Source organism: Vespa velutina, chromosome 4 (genome assembly GCF_912470025.1).
Source record: "Vespa velutina chromosome 4, iVesVel2.1, whole genome shotgun sequence".
NCBI classification, from domain to species: domain Eukaryota; kingdom Metazoa; phylum Arthropoda; class Insecta; order Hymenoptera; family Vespidae; genus Vespa; species Vespa velutina.
Window position 1 is genome coordinate 9,817,052 of NC_062191.1, and position 16,823 is coordinate 9,833,874.

The 16,823-nt window shown below is 27.6% G+C and overlaps 4 protein-coding genes across 8 annotated transcripts; 3 read left to right on the forward strand and 1 right to left on the reverse strand.

The window, feature by feature from the left end:
- Positions 1–71: 71 nt before the first annotated feature.
- LOC124948523 (EF-hand calcium-binding domain-containing protein 11-like) lies at positions 72–2,944 on the forward strand. Its single transcript, XM_047492242.1, has 5 exons — positions 72–87; positions 1,586–1,629; positions 2,059–2,154; positions 2,211–2,352; positions 2,438–2,944. Exons 1-5 carry the CDS (start codon positions 72–74, stop codon positions 2,623–2,625), a joined length of 486 nt encoding a protein of 161 aa, XP_047348198.1. The 3' UTR covers positions 2,626–2,944.
- Positions 2,538–9,897, reverse strand: LOC124948575 (ATP-binding cassette sub-family C member 10). Of its 4 annotated transcripts, none has more exons than XM_047492377.1 (17): positions 9,654–9,897; positions 8,872–9,035; positions 8,031–8,786; positions 7,696–7,953; positions 7,332–7,614; positions 7,044–7,267; positions 6,732–6,969; positions 6,392–6,660; positions 6,080–6,307; positions 5,812–6,023; positions 4,865–5,723; positions 4,563–4,789; positions 3,937–4,443; positions 3,676–3,867; positions 3,348–3,591; positions 3,120–3,259; positions 2,538–3,037 (listed from the first exon to the last, which is right to left on the reverse strand). In XM_047492377.1, exons 2-17 carry the CDS (start codon positions 9,013–9,015, stop codon positions 2,920–2,922), a joined length of 4,899 nt encoding a protein of 1,632 aa, XP_047348333.1. In that variant the 5' UTR covers positions 9,016–9,035; positions 9,654–9,897; the 3' UTR covers positions 2,538–2,919. The 4 variants fall into 4 exon arrangements, with proteins under 4 accessions (XP_047348333.1, XP_047348332.1, XP_047348334.1 ...); XM_047492376.1 differs by having other exon boundaries at positions 9,507–9,897; XM_047492378.1 differs by lacking the exon at positions 9,654–9,897 and having other exon boundaries at positions 8,031–8,323; positions 8,849–9,035.
- On the forward strand, positions 9,579–11,444 carry LOC124948577 (coiled-coil domain-containing protein 97). Its single transcript, XM_047492380.1, has 3 exons — positions 9,579–10,850; positions 10,983–11,145; positions 11,217–11,444. Exons 1-3 carry the CDS (start codon positions 9,961–9,963, stop codon positions 11,259–11,261), a joined length of 1,098 nt encoding a protein of 365 aa, XP_047348336.1. The 5' UTR covers positions 9,579–9,960; the 3' UTR covers positions 11,262–11,444.
- Positions 11,445–12,204: 760 nt separating this feature from the next.
- LOC124948648 (vacuolar protein sorting-associated protein 35) lies at positions 12,205–16,795 on the forward strand. Of its 2 annotated transcripts, none has more exons than XM_047492532.1 (12): positions 12,205–12,586; positions 13,165–13,384; positions 13,486–13,609; positions 13,689–13,884; positions 13,970–14,164; positions 14,238–14,321; positions 14,405–14,641; positions 14,864–15,012; positions 15,118–15,604; positions 15,665–16,084; positions 16,159–16,302; positions 16,376–16,795. In XM_047492532.1, the coding sequence occupies exons 1-12, from the start codon at positions 12,584–12,586 to the stop codon at positions 16,553–16,555; spliced, it is 2,439 nt and encodes an 812-aa protein (XP_047348488.1). In that variant the 5' UTR covers positions 12,205–12,583; the 3' UTR covers positions 16,556–16,795. The 2 variants fall into 2 exon arrangements, with proteins under 2 accessions (XP_047348488.1, XP_047348489.1); XM_047492533.1 differs by having other exon boundaries at positions 12,206–12,586; positions 13,186–13,384.
- The last annotated feature ends 28 nt before the right edge of the window (positions 16,796–16,823 follow it).

The window sequence follows — 16,823 nt, forward strand, 5'->3', positions numbered from 1 at the left end:
AATTTCATAGGAAAAAATAAAAGGATACGCGTTTATATTGTATGCATAACTCTTGTTACACACTTTTCAAGATGCAGATTGCTAAAGGTGCGTACACCTGCGAGTAGTAGTGCAAATTGTGATTTATGCGAACAACGCGTTGTTGCGTACTCCTGACGAAAGGGAATTGTGAGTGTAATGAGTTATAGTCGTTTCTAGTTAATCCGAATATATGGTCGAGTGGAACGAGCAATCGGCGTAACACTGGACAACTGCATTGCATTCGGAGTGGAAAAGTAAAATGATTGAAGGGAATCATTTTTCTATATATCAACGACGTTGACAATATGTTTCTTTCGTTCTTTTCTCTTTTTTTTTTTTATCGCAAGAGCACTAGTTAAATGAAATTGTACAGCTCGTGTTATATTCGTAACTGTTGAGCAAACTCTCTAGAATTTAGAATTTAGAATAAAGGGTAACACTGACCCGCTGTAAAAAAAATTTATCGTTGCGTAATTTAACCGCAGCTTTTTCAAAGTTCCAAGTGAGCCAAGTGTGTTCCAACATGGCGCAAACTAGTTTACAAAGAACGAAGCGCGGTCTCTGTGACGGCAAGGGCCTCTAGGGCCTCTGCGCACTCGTTGAACCGACCCTTGGTAGGTGCACTTTTGGGGTAGCAGGCAACCCCTACGGCAGCGACCATGCTTCAAGCCTCGAGTACTCGCCGAGACGGGCAAGGGTGAAAGGAGACATACCTACCGTGTCACGAAAATCTATGTATAAGATGGAATTTCAAATATTCCTACAAGATCCATTTAATACCTTAACAACGAAATTATCTTTAGAGAAACTTTGTATCAAAATTCGTCTAAATAAAACATGAAACTTTTTTTCTAACGGATAGATAGATCTTTTTATTTATATATATATATTTTTTAACATTTTCAGGATTTTAAAAATAACATTTTCAAAAATAAAAAAATCAAAGTATCTTCCAATAAATGATAAAGTGTCACCAAAAGTGTTTTGATTGTTGGAATGAAACAAATTTGTTTAAAAGGTACTCATTCGATTTTACGCTCCACTAAGTTCAAAGAGAAAATTCAAAGATCGTATTTATTCAATGTCAATCTAACTCTTGACCGTGAAAATCCGACAGAGCTAATTTTATTTCATTGTATGTTCTGCTCCTATCATAAGTACATATTCTTCATCAAAATCTTATGCTTTATAATTAAAATATAACAGGCTTCCTTGTTGAAGGTTTCACGAGTTGCTGAAAGTAACGCTCAATAATGGAACTTTTTAAACTTGAAAACACATCAAAAGTATACATTCGTATCTAAAATCTACATGGGGGATCTTTCTTTTCAATTATTTCTTCCTTTATGTAATATGCATTTTCTTCTTATGATGCAAGATAGAAAGTACCAAACGTTTTGTCTAAAAGACGGGCAATTAAAAAGTTAAAGTGCAAATTAGTCGAGATTACAGCTCATTAGTTTTCATCCACCTTGTAATGGATGACAGAGAAGGGCGAGGACATATATATATACATATATATATATACACATAATACTGAATACGCGTGAATGCCTGAATGCAGTTATCCATAGACGTTATGTCAGTCCAGATGAAGCTGAGAAGCAAGTGAGTACCTGTGTTTACGACAGTGCGCTAATTGGCTGCGAAAATGATTCATATCGTAGAATGCAAAATATTTCAATAAAATAGATCGCTACAATGAAATTAATATCAATGTGTTTTATAAAGTATAAACATATTTTTACAGATAAACGTATAACAAATAAATTTTATAATTTTTAATTCTGAAGAAAAAGAAATAATTTATCGATTTTTATCAATTGTCCATATAAATCAATCTAAACGATATATTATTTAACTAACTTCAATTGCAATCTTATCAATATTTAAATATCTACAATTTCTTTTTTATTTGAAGAATCTAATGAATTTTAATATTCATCGATATATAAAAGCGGTAAAAAATAAATATATACGTTGTCTTTATAATAATTTTTAACAATTCATATGTATATGTATATATATACATTGTAGGCATTCAATCATGCTGATGCATCTAATGAAGGATCTTTAACAAAACATCAATACAAAATAGCAATGACGGCATTGTTTGGTTACTCCCCTAATAAAGTTCGATAAGTAGGTCATTATTTGTTTCTGTTAAAAAATCTACATTTTTATTACAGCCGGAGATAAATTATGTTTTCCGCTCTTCTTCAAATAAAAAGATTTCACTCAAGGAATTCGAGTATTGGGTATTTAAAAAATGTCCTATAGGTCAGTCAACGATTAGTTTAGAAACTATATTTGGTTTAATAGATAATGATAGTAAGTAGATACAATAGAAAATTGTAAAGATTATTTTATAATTTGTAACTTAAAAAAATAAAAAAGGATATCTATGTATTTGTAGATAAAGGATATTTGACAATGACAGATTTATGGAAAGCTAGTGAAGTTATTGACATGAAAATATCACCATCGATATGGTATAAAACATTTAAAGAATTAGATCAGTACCAAAAGGGATATATTGATTTGGCCGAGTTTATATACATTTTCACTAATATCAAAAATAATATTAATCTTAGTTATACATAATAAATGATTTAATGCACTCAACAATATCAGATGATTCTAATAATTATAAATTATTTATGCACATTTTTATTCATTAGAAAAATGCCTTTTCTCACTGTATTATTCTTATCTTCTCTTTCTCAGACTTACATACGAAAATATAATCCTATATTAACAATAACATTATACTTTATAAATTATTCCTTCACGTGCGATCGTTATTTAATACTACCAAAATAATCATATACACAAGTATGATTATGATGTAGATACTGAAAAAGTATTTACATTTACAGATTCTATATCGCACGAAATTTATTCTTTGTCTGAAAACTCTTGATTAGCTAAACTGTAGAAATACGAATCAGCATTTTGTATCAATAAATTTGGTTCATCAAATTCTAATATTTCTCCATCACCCATCACTAATACCCTAAAATAAAAACCAACAATTGAATATAAATTTAAATATTCTGACACACATGATAAATATTTAAATACAAAAATTATTATACCTATCACAATGCATAATTGTTCTTATTCTATGAGCTATAGTAATAACAGTGGCACTTCGGAAAGAAGACTTTATTGTTGATTGAATAAATTTATCCGTTTCTTGATCAACATTGGCAGTCGCCTCGTCTATACAAACTATCTGTAAAAATATAATTTTGTTTAAACATTGGTATCATTAAAAATAATTTCGTACACTTTCTGATATATTAATATAAATACAAATATACCTTAGCATTATGCAGAATAGCTCTAACTAGACATAACAATTGTCTCTGACCTGCACTCAAATTATTACCACCTTCATCTAATTGAGCCCCTAAACCTCCTAAACGATAAATTAATGAATGAACCTTACATTTCTCTAAGGCTTTATATATATGTAAATCTGAATATTGATTTAATGGATCAACATTTTCTCGAATAGTTCCTGAGAAAAGGAATGGACGTTGAGGTATTATAGATAATCGAGACCTAAAATCATGTTTATAGTTTCTTATAATATACTTATATAAATAATTATTATATATTATTACATTTTCAAAAACTTAATATTACCTTAGTGCACTCAATTGTAAAGTTTGAATGTTAACATTATCAATTAATATGCTTCCTAAGTTTATCTCTACCAATCTAAATAAGGACGTAAGAATAGAAGTTTTTCCAGCACCAGTACGTCCTACGATACCTATCTTCTCAGCTGGCCGAGTGATAAATGATATTTCTTTCAATGATGGTATTAAATGCTCTCTACAAGAAAAACCTTTAGTTAGTATTATAATGAAATTATATTATAATAATTACATTTTAAATACTTACCTATATTTTAAAACAACATTTTTGAACTCTACAACACCTTGACTTGGCCAAGCATATGGTGGATTCTCTCCACCTATAGTTTCTACTGGAATATCATCTAAATATTGTTTTACTCGCTCGATTGCGATCATTTCTCTTTCTGTTTCAGTAAATGCATTTACTACACCAGATAATAAACTTGTTACAGATAATGCGTATGTAATTGCTAGACCTATTAAACCTGGATCTGCTATATCATACTGATGCTGTAAAACAGCTATAATGCTGACACCTGCTAAAAGTGAAACTCCTATAAATTGTAATCTAAGAGATAGCCATTGACTAGCCGAAATTGAAGCAAATTGTGTTTTTTGACTAGCTTCCAATAAAAGTTCATTTTCTTGTTTAAAACGGGATACAGCTCGAAAAGCTCTAATACTGGTAAGTCCATACAATGTTTCATTGAAATGAGCATAAAGAGGTGATAGAGCTGTACTGGATAGACGTTTTAATTCTCTAGATGTTAACCTAAATTGAGATAAAATTTATAATATAAATAAATCACATAACAACACTAAAAATAATTACTCGTGATTAAAAAATATTTCTGATAATAAAATTTGGATATAAATTTTCAAGAATAATACCTATAATGATTTTGTATCCAATGATAAACTGGGATAAGTGGAGCCAAAATCAAAAATATCCATGGTAATCCATAAGCTGTTACAATGATTGTTGCAACTAAACCAAATAATTGAGCAAATAAAATATTTGTAATAAATGGTAGAGTATCGTCAATTGTATATGTGTCTGATGAAAATCTGTTTATAATTCTTCCCAATGGTTGAATGTCGAAAAATATATTTCTGGCCTAAAATTACATAATAATATAATTATCAAATAATAATCATATATGTATATGATATTTATAATAGCTTGTCATTACCTTTATTGCTGTTTTTAACAGCTGTTTATGAATAAAAGTAGCTGCTTGAATTCCACCATACGCAAATATAAATGCTCTTATTAATGTAAAAATTGAATTAATTAAAGCTAAGAGGCCATATACAGTCAAGTAATAGTTATCATTTTGTACAGTGTAGTTATTGAAATAATATTCTAATTTTTCTGATAATGGCTTAATAGTTGAATTGAGTGACGATGTATTAGTATGTGTAACCCAATAAGATAACCATAAATCTGTTATATTTTTGGAACTTTGCATTAATAGCATAGAAATCAATATAGATATCGCTAAATAACGTCCAACAGCTGTAATATAAGATGTATACACTCTAAATTTTAAATTTCCTTTCTCTGTATATTCTTCATTAAATACAACATTTTCTTCCAAGTTTAAAGGTTGATTTAATTCATTTGATATCATTTTTCTAGATTTATGATTCAAACCAGTTCCAAATGATTCAGAAGATAACAAATAATCTTCTACATCAGGTATAACATCACATGGTTTCCCCTTTTTGATAATCTTTCCATTTAACATTTCTAGAACTACATCTGCATGTATCAAATATTGAGTTTGATGTGTGCATAGTACCCTTGTTTTATTTTTTAATAAGCCTAAGATAACATGCTGAAAAACATGAGCAGCTACATTCGTATCTAATGTTGCTAAAACATCATCCAATAAATATATATCTTTATCTGCATATATAGCTCGAGCCAAAGAAATTCTAGTTTTCTGGCCTCCGCTCAATGTATTTCCAGCCTCCCCTATGGCAGTTAAATCTCTTTTTGGTAATGAATTTATATCATCAAAAAGAGCACATGCTTCCAAAACACTCCTACATAATATAAAAATATATTAATGTATATTATAATTTATTATATTTATAATAATATTCGAGCAGAATTGTTTAAAAGAGTATTTACTTGTATTTATTATGATCATAAGTTTTTCCAAAAAGTATATTCTCTCGAATAGTGCCACATTGCAACCAAGGATTCTGTTTCACATATCCGAAGCCTTTGTTTATATCGTTTAATGCAACAGTACCATGAACTTTTGTTACTTCTGCTAAAATAGCATTAAGCAATAGTGATTTTCCACTGCCTACTTCACCCATAATTCCAATCAACTGTCCCTGTATCAATCAATTATGATTTGTTGAAATAAAATCCACGTATAAACATTAATTACCTTTTGTACTGTAATATTAATATCGCATAAATTGAAAGTATCATTGTCTTCAAAAGTAACATTCTTCTTAGCCTCTAAATTAGAACAAGAAGGTTTCGTTAAATCTTTGAAATTTGGAAGTTCAACACTATCACTATGATGTCCTGTCACAGTTGTCACATTTTTAAACATTATATCAATTCCTGGTGGACTTTCCATATAATATGAAAATATATTCATATCTGGTAACTATTTAACATGAAATAAATGTCATAATATATACAATTTGATATATAAATGAGATATTTAAAATTTACTTGAAAATATACACACGTCTAGCATCCTTTGAACTCTCTTGACCGAAACCCATGCTTCTGTAAGACCATTCAATACCCATGGAAATGCATTTAGTGGACCAATTAGCATATTTAATAATGCCATGCTAGTAAAGACTGTTTTAGCATTAAGTTTATTGCCAAGTAGTACGTATGTTGAAAAAGTCAAAATTGATATCAAAACAGGTGTTGTTGCCCAAAAGTATACACATAAAGCATCTAAATATTTTCTTCCACTTAAATATTTTATTTCCCTCTCTCGTAATTCTATAAAAAAAATCAAAAGTAAGTATAATTAAGAATTACTTTAGCATATAAATTGATACAAGTATACTAACTTAAAATGTTCCTTGAAAAGTATTCTTCCCATACATTTAACTTTATCGTAGTTATGCCGCGTAGTGTTTCACCCATAATTCTAACTCTTTTATCTTTATATTCCATCAATTTTGTACTAAGAACACCAATTTTATTTGCAATTATTTTATTTATTGGTATAAGTACAGCAGCAAAAGAAACTCCAGCTAGGAATGAAATTCCTATTTGTTGGTAGAGAAGATATAGTGTCACAATCAGCTAAAAACAGGATATATATATTTTTTATACTAATATAATTTAAATTTAAATCCGCAGCAATACTAGAAATTTACCTGCATTGGTATACTCCAAAATGTGTGAAAACTTGGACAACTGTTAACAAGTCTGTCATTATCTGTAGTCACAAAATTAACAATTTCACCAAAATTAAATTGCTGATGTAAGTGGACATTTGAAGAGTGTAAAGTTTTTCTGTAAATTAATGTAACAATTGTTGATCGTATTTTCAAACCAACAACGGACATCCAAAATGTAAAATGCGCATTACAAAAAGCACCTATAAAATAACACATCATGGGTTAATTATTTATAAATGTTATAATAAAAATAAAAATTCTTACCTACTAAAGCACTAATAATTATTAAAGATGCATATAAATATCCGTATGAAATAGATTCATTTTTGTCTTCAATGAAACTTATTAATCTGTTTAGTAATATAGGTCCCATAAATGAAGAACAATCTGCAATAAATTTTAATATTCCAACTGCATAAAACTGCCATCCAAAACATCTATGCAAAAGACTAAGTAATGTCAATTTATTTTTAATAACGTTTGTATCTTGTTGTAATATTCTTTCATTAGCAATTATTTCCTCTGTACCACTGATTGAAGCTTGAATCTAAAGCATATTACAATGATTTCAAAAAGTATAACAAAAATAAACAACAATAACATTATAAAAAAGTATTTTGCTATTTACAGGAACTTTAGAATGTTTATCTATCTCTTGATTAATAGCATTTGTGCTAATACTTTCTGGTAAATCAAATAAATCATCTGTGTGATTTAATAATCCTTGTACACCTTTTTCCATCAATGGTGTCACCCAATGGAATAGTAATTTTGAGCCAAGAGTAGCATCCTCCATTGCAGTCCCGAGATAACTTGGGTCTTGCTCTCCAGGAAAGTGTACATAAGATGAAGTGGGTGTATTCAATAATGCAGTATGTTCCCCTACCTACAAAAATATAATATAAATAAAGAATGTATGAGATGAATTCTGATTGAAAAGGTAAACAATGTGTAATAACTTACTTCATAATGAAGAGATCTTGCAGATTCTGATCTATTATTGATAGGTACCAGTGTTAATGCATAAAGTATCAAAAGTGTTACTGTACTGATACTGAATCCTAATGACAAATTAGGTAGGACATCATCCATGGATTTGTTATTGATATGACTTCGCAATAATAATATAGAAATGACAGTCAATAAAAATATCAATGCTCGAATCAATAATGGACCACGCACATTATCATTATTTCTTCTTTTTAAACTTAGAATAAAACAGAGATGAACAACCCATGCTAATCCTTCAGTTCCTGCTACAAGATAATCAATTGGTTTAACAGCAGTTGCTTTATTTTTAAATGCAGTAAGTTCTGGCTTATACACTTGCGAATATGATAATAATATCGGAGAATCTGTAGCCTTTATACTACTTTTAGATGAAAAGATCAATTTAGCAAAATTTGCTGTGTCATTTATTCCATTACGGATTGTATTTATTATATTGACAGGATTAAAATTGAAGTCTTCGTTATGTGATAACGTATCGAGTCTATTAGTTATAGATGATATATTGCTCTTCAATTCTTCATTCATCGAAGAAATAGTAGTGTTAGTTAAAATGATATAAGCTCTTATTATAGGAAGCAATATAAGACACAGTGTAATTAAAATTCTAATAGATATTACATAGAGACAGTGACTTCCACGAAGTAGAGATACATTTTGCTTTCCGCAATGATATGCAGAAATAATGGCTATTAAAATTAAAACTGGTACCTGTAAATAATCAAATACATTTAAATCAAATAATTAGATAAATAAAAAAGTATTCTAATTACTTATATGAATTTTATTATAATACTTGAAGGCAAAGTTGTTGAAAACAAATTCCAAGATCATGTGTCTCAGGATTTAATGGTTTAATGCCACCAGAACGTCCACACAATTCCGTCCAATTCCAAATCCATGTCCCTCCACCTGTATCTCTTAGCCAAGCATTCTCCATACCTTTATATTATCAATTACCTTGAAGATAAAACAAATTTTGTTATAAAATTATATAATTTTAATATAAATAAAAAAAAAAATATGAAAACTAAGATATATTTTAACGTATTAACAGAGAATATTTGCTTTCAAAAAAAAAAAGATGGAATCATTTAAAATTTCATCACAATACTATTAATAACACTAAGTATTCCTTTATTGTTTGAATACACACATACACTCATCTCTTAGAGAAAGGTTTATATTAAAAATATGCATTAAAAACATACATGTATACCTACTGAAATTTTAATTAATATAATTTAAAACTATAAAAAATAAATCTCAAGAACAACTTTACTCTCTCTCTCTCTCTCTCAAATACATAATACATAACAAACAATGAAATTATCACTTCGGAAATACAATGAAACACAATATAACAATTATAAAACAAATCATGATATATTTTATATATAATATTCGCACAATTAAAAAAATATGTATTACTTTTTTATATTTCACTTTCAATGATTTTTATTTTTCATTATATATGCACTATATTACTTTGACATTGCTTTTAGTATATGCGAAGTTGACGCGGTTAACTTAAGATTAAACTGTGATTAATACTGAGAATTCCTAACTGTTACTCACACTTCGAATACGATCCCTATAGATATTAGTGACGTAAAATTAGTTTACTATCGATTTTGAATAATCGTGAAACATAACTCTATCTGTTATAAACAATAAATAAAAAATTAAGTAAATAATATGCCAAGGAAAACGAGTTAGAGCACATGTTTGTGATTGTATCGTTTATATAACCAGAAAAGGAGAACCATCTTTCTCTATTTTTTTTTTTTATCTTATCATAATAATGCGTGATATTTACGTAATGAATTATATGAATACGATTTTCTATATAAATAAATAAAAGCAACAATTATCAAAACATTTAATGATGCTTATGGAAAGACAAGTTTCAAACGTGGAACAGAATTCTATCAAAACAATGACAGAGGTTAGAAATAACTTGGAAGATGAATTGTTGAATTATTTGGCTGAAAGTGATGCAAATTTTAAAAGTCAACAAAAAGATGATCCTGAATTAACATTTGAAGAAAAGCGAACAATTGCAAATAATTTACTTCAAAAAAGTCATTGTTTATTTCTTGCAAAATTTGGACATTATTTACGTGAAGAACATTTAAAATATTTTGACAGCGCTAAGGATGAAAATTATGAAATATCCTATCATATAAACAGATTACGCAGACATTTTAATAATTCTATAAGACAAAGAGATATAAAAAATAGGCGATATGAGGCACTTAAAAAATTGATAGAGGAAGGAGAATATTTTAGTGAATGTGAAATGATGAAACGGAACCCATTATTATATGAACAACTTGTTGGACAATATTTAACAAAAAAGCAAAAAGAAACTCGCGATAATATAGATATGAAAAGTATTACCTTCGTTCATCTCCTCATGGAAAGTATTGAAAGAGATTGGGCTAAAGAACGTGAAAAATTACAAAAAGAAGAAGAAGATAATGTTCTAGAAGAGAATGATTCTGATGATTCTGATGATAATGATGATGATGACGTTGATGATGCAAATGAAAATTGTTCCTTGAAACTTTCAAATTTGAAAGAGGAACAAAATAAATCTTGGGGTGAATTATCTGATGTTCAAGTTAATAAAGAAGATGAAAACAAAACAAAACATATACATAAATATATACAAAAAATCTCAACCAAAGAAAAAGAGATACTTAAAGAGGAATTTGTAACACATATGTATCAAAGTTTTCTAGAAGGGAAAGATCCTGATTTTGATTATAGGTATTAAAAAAATAAGTATTGTTTTATATATATATATATATTTATTACATAAAATTATTAATATTGCTAACGTGAGATTTTATTTAAGATAAACAAGAATTTTGTATGTATTTATTTAATATTTTGTTCTAGCATGGTCGATAATAATGAAGCATATGATAATGTAGATTTGCGAACTCAAGATGAAGAAGAAAAATATTTTGATTCAGAATCTCCTGAAACTATTATTCCAGAAAATGGCATAGTTCAGAGTGAATCTGAAGATGAATTGGATGCTTACATGCGATCGTTGAAGGTTAATTAATATTTCTTTCAATCAGTTCATTCCAAAAGTTCTGACTTACAGAAGAGTTATTTATTCAATAGGAACAGACTTCTACAAACACATATAGTGTGGACAATGAGACATGAATTTATAGATATAGTATCTTAGGATAAATATTGTAAATATAAAAACAAAGACTTTTAAAAGATTACCAAGTGTTTTTGATCATTTCTGATATTGTTTTTATATTTCTGATTATTATTTTTATATACATATAAAAATGTATGCAAACTTTTTATTTTATATGTCTAATAAGTATATATTCAATATAATATATTTAATTTCATTTAATCCATTGATTTTTCTATATTTTACATTAAAAATTAATTAATAAATGAAATGTATAATCAAATATCTAAGTAGATAAAAAGGAGAATACATTTATATATTTTAATTGATATTATTAATATTAAACATCTGAATTTTAATATTATTTCATTATTATTATATCATAATTAATTTTGATTTATTATGAATTTTTTTAACAATTTGTATCTTTTGAAAATACATTACAAATTATAAACACAATCAACAATAATTTGATAATATTAAAAATATTAATACAAGGTAATGTGGTAACGAGATTTGATTTAATTATGTTGAATAAACAATATTTTTATTTATTACATATAAAATATAAAGTAATTCAACATTTCGTATTTATTAACGTACCTTAAATAAAAATAATTTTGATGTAAAATTTATTTAAATGCGAATTTCAAACTCGAATTATTATCGCTCGCCGATGATATAAACAATAACAAAATGAGTTGTTTGAATGACTTTAACAAGTGACAACAGTCTACGGAAAAATATCAAACAGTGAACATTAAAAACGTTTAAACTTATTCAATTAAATAATTATTTATTTCGATTGTTTTAGATTTATTTAAACTATGTGTAGCATAAAATGTTCAAATAAAATTATTTTGGAAGGAAACAATATTACTCAATTGCAAGTCTATTTTCGTTATCCTTAAAAAGTTATATATATATGTTCTTCGATACGATTTCTAATTAACGATACTATTGCGAAAATATCTTGCTAATGTCTTTCCTATTGGTCTTTAAGCAAAGTCGCCATTGAATGCATATTTGATAGAAATTGTCGTTATTAGTTATTACGTTTTCAGCGTTTATTAAGATATCGGCGAATTGGTTGTAACATTTAGGGATCCTCAAGCATTCAATGTAAGCATAACTGATGGAAAAAGAAACTTGGTTACATGGAAAAGAGAAATACCATGAAGAATTAATAGCTGCAGATATACATACATATAAGTGTATCAGTCGTACAATGTACCTACCGGCTTGACAACGCTCTATCAAAAGAACTATACTGAAATCAAGTATATATTCCTTGTTGAGAGGGTGTTTTCGAAGTGTGGTGATTATTTTTTCATAAAAAATGGTAAATACTGTATCACTAAATAATGTATTTTATATTTGCTTGAAAGCTTTATTAACCTTATCATCTAAGTAAAAATACAAGTGACTTTCCTTAAACATCAAATTTATTGCATGAAAAGGTTAATCTGTGTAAAAATGTTTAAGTATATATGTCCTTCGAGTAAATCTTCATACATTTAAAAAAAACATATTTCTTTTTAAATAATTAATTAATTTATTATACAGTTGGTTTTGTTAAAATTTAATATTTCTATTGTAGTATATAATAACTTTTTAAAAATAATAATATTAAAGTAGACTCTTTATATATAAATATATATTATTTTAGTTATTTTATTCATTTGTTTCATTTCTACAATGTAGTATTTTTTCATATTTAATTCTTCATCTTCTAATATTAGTAATATTGTCGTGAAGAAATAATAAATTGTAAACAAATATATTATTTATCAGATTAAATAGCTCTTATTTAGTAAATGCAATTATCTCAATGACCTCTCAGATGCTTAAGCATAATAAATGGTGCATGCTCAATTTGAATGGCTTACCTGGCATGGTACTACCTGGTGCTCCTGGTAGGTATCTTTATTTTTCTCGCAGCCAATGACATCTGCCATGACTGGGGTGGAAGAACAAGAAAAACTCCTTGAAGATGCAATAGGCGTGGTCAAAGTTCAAGCTTTTCAAATGAAGCACTGTTTGGATAAGATGAAACTCATGGATGCATTAAAACATGCTTCTACAATGTTAGGAGAACTCAGGACTTCCCTATTAAGTCCAAAAAGTTATTATGAACTTTGTATCCTTAACTTTGTAAATTATCTATTTTTGTTATAATGCGCAACATAAGTTACATATGAAATATAATGTGGAAAATGTTTTCCTATGATATAAAATTAGATATGGCAATTACAGATGAATTAAGACATTTAGAATTATATTTATTAGACGAATTTCAGAAAGGAAGGAAAGTTACAGATTTATACGAGTTAGTGCAATATGTTGGTAATATCGTACCAAGATTGTATGTTTATATTTTTTATTATAATACATTCTATTTAAATTGGGTTATTAAACTAATAACTATTTTATTAACATTATAGATATTTGCTTATCACAGTTGGATTAGTATATATCAAAACAACTCCAGGCCTAAAAAGAAATCTTCTTCGAGACTTAGTAGAAATGTGTAGAGGTGTACAACATCCTTTAAGAGGTCTTTTTTTGAGAAATTATTTATTGCAATGTATACGTAATATATTACCAGATGTTGCAGAAAGTGATGATGAAGATGGAACTGTACGTAAAAAGATTTCAAAAAACAGTTTAGTCTAGAGATTTACATTGTGTTTTTTTTTAGAGATTTATTCATGTTTATTTACAGGTCCGTGATAGCATAGATTTTGTTCTTATGAATTTTGCAGAAATGAATAAGTTGTGGGTACGCATGCAACATCAAGGTCACAGTAGAGATAGGGAGAGACGAGAAAGAGAAAGAGAAGAATTAAGAATATTAGTTGGAACAAATCTTGTACGATTAAGTCAATTAGAATCTGTTACATTAGATAAGTATAAAAAGGTAAACTGTTTAAAATTGAATCTCACATTAAGTATATTTTGTAAATATTATTTTTACTAAATATTTGTTTCAGTTAGTATTACCAGGTATTTTAGAACAAGTGGTAAGTTGTAGAGATGCAATTGCTCAAGAATATCTCATGGAATGTATTATACAGGTATGACTAAATAATTCTAAATAAAAAGTAATTAAATATATCCTTAATATATAAATAATAAAATTGCTTAAATTTATATATAGGTATTTCCAGAAGAATTCCATCTACAGACACTAAATGCATTCCTAAAATCTTGTGCAGAATTACAAAATGGAGTAAATGTGAAAAATATAATAATTTCTCTAATAGATAGACTTGCAGCATTCAGTCAGAGATCTGATGGTGTAGGAGGACCAGGAAGTCCTAATCAAGTTCCAGGAATTCCACAAGATGTTAAACTATTTGATGTATTTAGTGATCAAATAGCAACTATTATACAGGTACAAATAATTTATAGATAGAAAATAACTTCGTAGTTTTTATAGTACAAAATTATTCAGTGATGATTGTTCTTATGTAACTATTGATATTTACATGATTATGTATATTTCACACAGCTTCCTTACTCATTAAGTTTAAGTCTGAGAATGATTGAAAAGATAAATTATTGAAAAATGTTTATTGCCATATTTATTAATTTAAATAATATTTTATGCTTTTAGACTAGACAAGATATGCCGGCTGAAGATATAGTTTCTCTTCAAGTAGCTCTTATTAATTTAGCACATAAGTGCTATCCAGACAGGGTAGATTATGTTGACAAAGTTTTGTTAACTACTGTACAAATATTCCAAAAACAAAATGTAGATAAGTATGTATGATAATAAGATAAGCAGTAATAAGTATTTTTTTTTCATTAATTACAGATAAGGTAAATACACTAAAACTTAATTTTTAAAACTTAATTTTTATTTAGGTTGGAGTACAATAGTGCTGTATCAAGAGAATTAGTTAGGTTAATGAAAATTCCTGTAGATAATTACAAGAATATTTTGACTGTCCTAAAATTGGAACATTATGCACCTTTATTAGAATATTTTGATTATGAGGGTAGAAAATTATTAGCTATTTATATAATAACAAATATACTAGAAAATGAAACTTTGATACCAACTCAAGAACAAGTGGATGCTATTTTGTCAATGGTATCACCATTAGTTCAAGACCAATCTGATCAGCCTAGTATAGAAGAAGATCCTGAAGATTTTGCAGAGGAACAAGGACTTCTTGGTCGATTAATTCATCATTTTAAATCTGATACTGCCGATCAACAATATATGATATTGAGTGCTGCCAGAAAACACTTTAGTGCTGGTGGCAATCGAAGAATAAAGTATACACTTCCACCCATTATTTTTCAGGCGTATCAATTAGCTTTTACATATAAAGGATTAAAAGATCAGGTGTGTAGATTTTTCTGAAATAAAAAAAAAACGTAAATAAATTACAATTGTATCTTTCAGGATGATATGTGGCAAAAAAAGTGTCAAAAAATTTTTCAATTTTGTCATACAACTATAACTGCATTAATGAAAGCAGAATTAGCAGAGTTACCGCTAAGGTTGTTTCTTCAAGGAGCTATTGCTATAGGAGAAATTCGTTTTAATAACTTTGAAATGGTTGCTTATGAATTTATGAGTCAAGCATTTTCAATATATGAAGATGAAATTAGTGACTCAAAAGCCCAACTTGCAGCTATCACATTAATTATTGCTACGTTTGAACAGATGAGTTGTTTTAGTGAGGAAAATGCAGAACCAGTGAGAAACCAATGTGCTTTATATGCTAGTAAATTATTACGAAAACCAGATCAATGCAGAGGTGTTGCTACATGTTCACACATATTTTGGTCTGGAAAATCTTTAGCTACAGATGGAAAAGAAGTAAATATTTACATTTGAAAATATATTAAAATAGTTATTTTATGTCTATATAACTAAAATTGACATAATTTTAGATGCATGATGCAAATAAAGTTTTGGATTGTTTAAAAAAAGGAATAAGGATAGCAAGTCAATGTATGGATACTTCTGTACAAGTACAATTATATGTAGAATTGTTGAATCATTATATTTATTTTTATGAAAAAGGAAATACTGCGGTAAGGTGATAATTAATCATTAAAACAATTATGTAATAACACATATAAAATATAATATGATTATTTGCTGCAGGTTACGATACAAATTTTAAATCAAGTGATCGCAAAAATTAGGGAGGAACTTCCTAATTTAGAAGTTAGTGAAGAAACAGAACAAATTCAAAAACATTTAGCAAACACATTGGAACACTTAAGGAATAGAATGGAATCACCGGAATCTGAGGGTTTATCTTACCAACGTCTTGTTTTGTAATAATATAAAAAAGCCTTATTAAAATTTTGTATATATGATTCTAAAAAAAAAATTACCTAAAATGCGATAATCTGAAATTTTAGAAGTACGTGTTTATATTTAAGATACATCTGTGAAAAACAATTTGATTATATTAGTCTACTTAAATAAAATAAACTGTTATAATAATTTAGTAAAATGTTATTAAATTATAATTATGTACAATTATTTTAATAAAAATTTACTGAATGCCTTAACAAATATTTCTTATATATAAACCTAATAAAAT